This window comes from Chaetodon auriga, chromosome 16 (assembly GCF_051107435.1).
Source record: "Chaetodon auriga isolate fChaAug3 chromosome 16, fChaAug3.hap1, whole genome shotgun sequence".
Classification (NCBI taxonomy): Eukaryota; Metazoa; Chordata; class Actinopteri; order Chaetodontiformes; family Chaetodontidae; genus Chaetodon; species Chaetodon auriga.
In genome coordinates this window covers 11786805-11795084 of record NC_135089.1, presented here as the reverse complement: position 1 = coordinate 11795084, position 8280 = coordinate 11786805, and the positions used below count along the sequence as shown (strand labels likewise).

Here is an 8280-nt window from a genome sequence, read left to right as displayed (position 1 = left end):
CAACTCTATAAAAAAAAGCAAATTAGAAAAGTAACTATATCTGTTAAAGAAATGCAGTGGAGAGGTTAAAAGTAGCATATAAATGAAACAGAAGTACCTCAACCTTGTATTTGAATACTATAGACAAGTATGTAGGGGAGACCAGTCCACTCTGGTTACACTGTAACACTTTTGCCATGACTTTGGAAACTATTTCAGACTAGATAGTCTAAACATTTGATCACTGTGTTCACTATCACAGACAACAGAACAGAATGGACCTTACAGAAGCCCACCAAGGGACCAGCATACCCCCTTCCACTTCGCCCCCTCCAGGGGGCAGAACTACCCTGGTTACTGTGGATATAGTGGTGCTGGTAATCTACTTTCTACTGGTTCTGGCTGTTGGCTTCTGGGTAAGTACAGGGGGAAGAGACGTCTGTGTTCCAGTCCCTTCACCAAACATTTTAACATAGTCAGCCTTTTTCTTGTCACACAAACTAAAACCTGTGGTGGATGGAACGTTTTCTAGGTTGTTATGAATCCAGAGATCATGGCTTGAAATCAAAATGTACCGTACAGAATTTTGCACACAGCAGTCTCTTTGTCCTGTTGCCTCAAATGCTACGAACATCCTTCAGCAAGAACAGAATTAGTCTGTGTTGCACCAACTTGATCACAGGTTGCATCCCACTTTCTGGGCCTATTCTCTAAAGAAACCTGCTTTTTTTTTTTTTTTAAAGCAGACTGTCTCCATGCTGCAGGAATACGGCAAATTTCTGTTAAATAGAGATGGAATATTCCTCTTTGAAATCATGAGAAAACAGCACTTTGACCTTGATGGTGGTGGACTATAAAATACAGCTGAGCCTGATGACCACATATCAGCCCTATATTGATATTTCCCTTGCGGTTTTGCATCATAGTCTCATGCTTGCCTTGATGACAAACAGGAAATGTATTGTTTTGTCGAGTTTTTTCGTGGTCTGAACAGAGTCTGCTTGGGTTCCTGCTCTACATCTCCACAACATCTTTTCAGTGTGTGACTGTAACAGTTATCAGACACATCCTGCTCATTTAGTGCAGTATACATAGAAGAATGTGGGATTTCAGTGGCAGAATAAGGCACACAACTCGTGCAGGAAGCAACGATGCCACAGGTGAATTTTTCTTCATCTTTGCTCGGCAATTTGAGCACAGCAGCAGCACACGGCTGCAGGAATTGCTGACGTCACAGGTCTTGCAGCCCTTCTTTCATCTGGGACCTTGTTGCATGGGTCTGATTTTCCCCCAGCCCTTTCAAAGCCATTCAATGATTTTAGCTTAATGAAATTAAACAGTCGCCAAGGTGTGGTGCTTGGTTTTAGTGATTAATACAGCGCTACTTGAAGCTGTCTTATCACTTAGTAGGGGACCCTGTTTGTGATGCCAAGAGCTTTCTTCTGATTATGAATCCATATTTCTTGTGTAACTCATTTTTCTGGCAGTCCATGTGGAGGACAAAGCGCAGCACGGTGGACGGATACTTCCTGGCTGGGAAGAACATGACCTGGTGGCCGGTGAGTCAAACACAGTACAGATTTCTGACAGCCAGCCTGATCATAGCAGAAGTCAAAGCAACTTAAATTTGATTTGATCAGTGCAGACTAACCGCTCTCTTTCTCAAAGTGAAGCACTGAGTTGATCCTGAATCGGACTCTTTCATCTATATTTAGGTGGGTGCCTCGCTGTTTGCCAGTAACATTGGCAGTGGACATTTCATCGGCCTGGCAGGGTCAGGAGCTGCAGCAGGAATTGGGGCTATTGCGTATGAGTGGAATGTAAGAGATTGTATATGTGCTCCTAATATAAAAACAAGTTTCATGTGTTGAACATAGCTGCTGTTTTCCAAGTCTGAAGTGTTCAAAGCTGATATGTGGTGATCAACAGGGTATGCTGATGGTGCTGCTGCTGGGATGGCTCTTCCTGCCCATTTATATTGCCTCTGGGGTGAGGAGTCCACACATGAAATTGCACATGCATGACTCTGTCCGTGTATTCCTTCAAAATCATCTCTGAACTCTCTCTTCTCCAGGTGACAACCATGCCAGAATACTTGCAGAGGAGGTTTGGTGGCAGAAGAACACAGTTATTCATAGCAATCCTGTCCTTATTCATTTACATCTTCACTAAGATATCGGTATGGTGCAAATCCACAGCGGTTCTGCAGTGTTTCCGATGTTCAGACAGATGTGCATGTGTTTGAAAGCTGTTGCTTTTTGTTTTGCCTTGTTTCTGGACCAGGTGGACATGTATGCGGGTGCAGTGTTCATTCAACTCGCCTTGCAATGGAACATCTACCTGGCTGTGGTGCTGCTGCTGGCAGTCACTGCTCTCTACACTATAGCAGGTGACCTTTCTCCTCCCCTCACCATTTTAAACACCTCTTGCTTAGAGAAATACACAGGACTGCTGCTTATTGCTTGTCCTGCATGTCACTGACTGTTGTGTGTTGCGTCCCAGGTGGTCTGGCTGCAGTCATTTACACAGATGCTGCTCAAACTGCTATCATGCTGGCAGGATCTCTCACCCTCATGGGCTTCAGTAAGTCAGATCTGACAGTGCATGACATCCTCACATCACCAGCACTTTATAGTCCAGTTCATGTGACCCTGCTGTCCCCCTGTTGAGGCTTTGCCGAAGTCGGAGGCTGGAACGGTCTGATGGAGGGATACGGCAACGCCATCCCTTCGATCCGTGTGCCAAACTCAACCTGCGGCATCCCCCGAGCTGATGCCTTCCACCTATTCAGAGACCCGGTGAACTCTGACCTGCCTTGGCCTGGCGTCCTGATCGGCATGTCCATCCCCTCCATTTGGTACTGGTGTTCTGACCAGGTAGTATAATAAAAAAAAGACATGTCGAACTTTTCCTATCAAATAAGAGCAAATGAAAGGATAAAGAACTGGCACTGCAGGTTTAATACAGGGATGAAAAATGGACACAAAAGTAAAACCAGATATTAGAAATCAGGATATAGAAAATGATGCTTTAATGATGCTTTAATGTGTGAATTTAAACTAAAGCATGTGCTGGCAAGCCTGATCTCTACAGGGAGTGTGGTTAATCATCAAATTTTCATTTTCATTAATTTGACTTGAAAAATGTCAAAGGGTTGTTCATCTATAAAAGATGAAAATCTACTTTACTGTTTTTCTATCTTGTTTATGTTGCCCTGCGGATCCCTCTGAAGTTCAGTATGAAAGCGCCTTTATCTAAATATCCTTATCTTGATATGTTTTGCTTTTCAGAGAGGTTAATAATGTCTATTAAAGAGAGATATAGTTTGCCAACCAGCCAAACCTGAGATAACAGAAGACATAACTAGTGTTAATGAGCGTTTCTTCTCTTCTCAGTTCAGCCGCTGTATCAATTAATGCACATAAAACCTTTACCTGATAGACCAGATGCATAGCAGCAAGCAAAGTGATTTCCTTACCCACTCTGGTCCACATCAAACAGCCCTCTATTACGTGCTGTTGCATGTCTTAATTACTCATTAACCAGCAGTCCCTGGGGGTTAACTGAGGGTCCGTGATTCTTATGCAGGTGATTGTGCAGCGATCCTTGGCTGCCAAAACCCTGACACATGCAAAAGGCGGCTCACTGTTGGCGGCCTATCTGAAGATTCTGCCTTTCTTTGCCATCATGCTGCCTGGTATGATCAGCAGGATACTTTACACAGGTACCGTATGAAATTCATGTTTTCATGAATCAAGCCAGCAGCTGGGGAAATGTGCACTGGACAAACTGGTTGCATTCAGATTATGTTGTTGTGTCGAGGGCTTTAATGTTTAAAAAGTGTTACAATAGAATCAACTGGATGACACACTGTGGATGCTTGAGTTGGTGTGTTTTGATGATATTGTGTAGACGATGTGGCGTGCGCAGACCCTGAGCTGTGTGAACAGATCTGTGGAAACGCTGTGGGCTGTTCAGATACTGCCTACGCCAGACTGGTCATGGAGCTGCTGCCTGCAGGTGAGAGACTGTTTCCTGTGCTGCCCTCTGCTCCGTGTGCCTGTACACAGCTCTTTTATGCCAATCCATGTGTTTTCCCTCCCAGGACTGCGAGGTTTGATGATGGCGGTGATGATTGCTGCCCTCATGTCCTCTCTGACCTCCATCTTCAACAGCGCCAGCACCATCTTCACCATGGATCTGTGGAAGAGTTTCAGATCTCGTGCATCCGAATGGGAGCTTATGATAGTGGGCAGGTATGTGACCACCTCTGGATAAGCAGACATAACCCAAAATGTAGTCCTGGTCTCAACAAATATGCTGCGTACTGCAGCACTTCTGGCATTTTTTTTTAAACATGTCAAGAAAGTTCAACGGTTTGTGAGGAATCAGACTCTCTGCAGAGGGCCACCCTGCTGTGTGCTTTTTTCCACTGAGCTCTTAAGTTAAAGGTTAAAGGCTTATACACCATGTAGAACATTTCATTCCCACTTAGGCCATGAGCTTTTAAAAAGTAACCACATATGGCATTATAATGCACTTTGGATGAAATCATCCACCAAATTGCATATTAAATTATTACATTTTTTCTGTCAAACTTGCCCAAACCATAACCCCTCTTTCCACATATTCCCAAGTAACGACTTCACCAGATTTTCTTTTCTAGCCTTCGCTCACACAAGCTCTCATGACCAAATGCTCAGTGCTGTTTTCCATTCAGGACTAATTGGAATTAAAAACATGGATCTGATGTTTGACATGCAGGGTGTTTGTGCTCGTGCTGGTGGTGCTGTCCGTGCTGTGGATTCCAGTCGTCCAGGCCAGCCAGGGTGGGCAGCTTTTTATCTACATCCAGTCCATCAGCACTTACCTGCAGCCCCCAGTCTCCATCATCTTCCTCACAGGCTGCTTCTGGAAGAGGACGAATGAGAAGGTGAGGTGGTGGAGCCTCATGCTGTGTCTGTGACTGATCAGACTGGGCAGATCGAAGGAAAGTAATGTTTATCAAAGAGTAGCACTGTCAGTGTCACTTTTTGAGTCCTGCTGTGATTGGATGATGACAGGTGTGATCGTGTTCATTGTGGACTCTCCTCTCTCTCAGGGTGCATTCTGGGGCCTGACTGTGGGCCTGCTGGTGGGCTGCATCCGCATGCTGTTGGACTTCATTTACCCTACGCCCCTGTGCTTTGAGGAGGACGACAGGCCCGAGGTGTTGAAATACGTCCATTACCTGTACTTCTCCATGTTGCTGTCTGTCATCACCCTGATTGTGGTGGTTGTAGTCAGCCTGGCTACAGAGAAGCCCAAACCAGAGCAGGTGAGGCCTTCATCAGATCTTAAATGCAAGTTTTCAGGTTTTTTTTCTGTGTCGTTTTATTTCCATATTCTGTGACAGGGTGCAGAAGCACCTCCTCTTGGGTGACTGATTCAGATGTAGAAAATGAATTTAACTTTTTGAGTTTCCATTATAAGCAAACCAGTTTGCTTTGATTCCCTGTTTCTCACCAAAATAATAACTTAATACATCAAAAGCACATAAATACATTGACTCATGTACTATAAGTACTCAAGTCGAAGTCTGAGGTAATTTACTTGAGTCTTTTCATGTCACTTTTTACTTCTACTTCTCTACACTTACCTCTTTTCCTTTTAATTATTTTGATCATTTTAATTTATTTTTAACGTTTTACTATTAGATGGATAAAATGAAGCATTGTGAAGGTGTCACTCACTACTTTTTCACTATTTTCAGAATTTTTGCAAACCAAATAATCAGTTGATTAATGGAGAAAATAAGGAGCAGATTAATCCAGAATGAAAATAATCATGCGTTGCAGTGTGACACAAAATATTTACAACATCCTGGGCTGGAATCAGTACCCAGGATACACACACTAATGGCAGTAATTATGATAATAACAGCTGGGTCAAGTCAGCTTGAATCAAAGGTATGAATCAGTTTTTCAGCATCTGACCCGGGATCCGACCCGGTACCGACCCGGGTCTGACCCGGGACCGACCCGGAACTTTCCCGGATCGATCCCGGAACCTTTCCCGGAATTTTCACGGGTCGGTCCCGGCAATGTCCCGGGAAATTTCCGGGTCGGTCCCGGGTAAATTCCGGGACTTTGCCGGGACCGACCTGGAACTTTCCCGGGACTTACCCGGGTCCGACCCGGAAATTTCCCGGGACATTGCCGGGACCGACCCGTGAAAGTTCCGGGAAAGGTTCCGGGATCGATCCGGGAAAGTTCCGGGTCGGTCCCGGGTCAGACCCGGATAGGTACCGGGTCGGATCCCGGGTCAGATGCTGAAAAACTGATTCATACCTTGGGTCCGACCCGGGATCCGACCCTTGATTCGACCCGGGACACGCGCACACTACTACTACTACTACTACTACTACTACTACTACTAATAATAATAATAATAATAACCCGGGCCAGGATGCGACCCGGGACACAGACACACTAATAATAATAGACTGAACAAAAAATATTTTATTGATCATCAGAGTCTGAAAGAAGTTTAGCGGAAATTAATAAAAACAAACGTCTTTGCAGAGCTTCTTCGGAAAAGGGAAAAGGCCAAATAATGAGACAGAAGAAGAAAAACCTACAACTTCCAAGAAAAAGAAAGGTGCATTTAAGAGACATTATCAGCAGTCCTACTTAAAATACGGGTTAATCGCTTCAGGTGATTCTCGCGCACCAAGCCCGCTCTGCGTAATATGTGGCGACAGGCTCGCAAATGAGGCAATGAAGCCTTCTCGTCGAAGAGAAACAAGCGCAGGGCTCCCACCAATTACAGCAACTACATTCAGCGTAATGGTGAGTTGTACTTTTAATAATTTGTTTTTACTCGTTTTTATGCCTGTCCGGCAAATTATTGCTTTACGTGAAACCGGTCCGTGGCGCAAAAAAAGGTTGGAGGCCGCTGGCGTAAACAATAAACAGAAAGTGATAACTTGCTAATCTGCTTTGACATATTCCCAATTGAAAACATTCCAAAGACAATATATTTAATATGTGACCTCATCAGCTTCATTGATTTTTGTAAATATCTGCTTATTGTGAATTTGATGCGGCAACATGTTTCAAACAAGTTGGGACAGGAGCGACAAAATCCTGGGAAAGTAGTGCAATGCTGAAAAACACTTGTTTGGAACAATCCACACAAGCAAGGATGGAGCGAGGTTCACCACTTTGTGAACACACGATCGTATAAAGGATATTACTACATGGGCTTAGAAACACTCCATAAAACTGTCACACAGTTCATCTGCAAATTATCACATTCTGTTTTTATTTCTGTCCCACATCGCGTCCCAACTGCACATTTTCCTCATTATGATTGCGTAATTTTACTTAAGTAACATTTTCAGTGCAGGACTTTTACTTGAAACAGTGTTTTTTGTTTTTTTTTTAAGTGTGTGACATTAATACTTTCACTTAACCTCAGAGTAGTTTATTCACAACCTGATACGAGTCCACTTTGTTAACTTTGCATTGTGTCATTTTTTTTTTTTTTTTTTTTTTTTAACAGATTAGTCGCCTCACCTGGTACACAAGGTTTGACCCAGTGCAGCCCAAAGAGCAGGTCTTCTCAGAGGAGCGGAGCACTAACACCTTAGATGAGACTACTGGTCAGAACAATGAGATGGGAGTCACAGGAAAAGAGCAGGAGGGCAGCAATGGAAACACGTGTCATCACAGGAAAGGTGGGTCTCTCTCCTGCTTGGCATTACGCTTTTCCATTTGACCATTAGTCAGTCCAGCACACCCTCTCTCTCCAGACTCTTCGTCCTCCGTGTCCAGTGTCCAGAGCCAGTCCAGGCTGATGTCTGCCCTCTACTGGCTGTGTGGGATGGAGAGACGGAAGGAGGGGGGTGACGATCCCGTCACGCCTCCTGCACCTGAACTGACTGTCTGTTCTCTGGAAGAAAAACCACGTCTACGACACATCGTTAACGTCAACCTTATCATCTGCCTTGCCGTAACTGCCTTCATCATTGGCTTCTGGGCTTGACAGGCAGGTTCTGACACTCTGAATGGACACATGGGGTGGGTAAAAATGTATGTACAGTCAGTTTTCTTCCACTTCTTGTTTCGTTCCTAAAACTGCTGCAGTAAAATGGCATACGTCCATACAGTGGTGCTGTGCCTTCAAAACATATTTACATTTAGATGCACTTGTAAATGAATCAAATGCCAAATTCCATTCACTTGTAATATGATTTTACAATATTTGTAATCTTGGTGATGAAAGTTCTTTTTTTTGACTAATTAAAACTGATAAACT

The 8280-nt window shown here is 44.0% G+C and overlaps 1 protein-coding gene across 2 annotated transcripts; it reads left to right on the top strand.

Moving 5' to 3' along the window:
- The first annotated feature begins 254 nt into the window (after positions 1-254).
- On the top strand, positions 255-8153 carry slc5a11 (solute carrier family 5 member 11). Of its 2 annotated transcripts, none has more exons than XM_076752452.1 (15): positions 255-395; positions 1467-1538; positions 1695-1799; positions 1909-1968; positions 2054-2158; positions 2263-2368; positions 2482-2562; positions 2650-2855; positions 3568-3703; positions 3892-3999; positions 4085-4235; positions 4744-4912; positions 5081-5296; positions 7525-7624; positions 7748-8153. In XM_076752452.1, the coding sequence occupies exons 1-15, from the start codon at positions 255-257 to the stop codon at positions 8005-8007; spliced, it is 2016 nt and encodes a 671-aa protein (XP_076608567.1). In that variant the 3' UTR covers positions 8008-8153. The 2 variants fall into 2 exon arrangements, with proteins under 2 accessions (XP_076608567.1, XP_076608566.1); XM_076752451.1 differs by having other exon boundaries at positions 7525-7699; positions 7775-8153.
- The last annotated feature ends 127 nt before the right edge of the window (positions 8154-8280 follow it).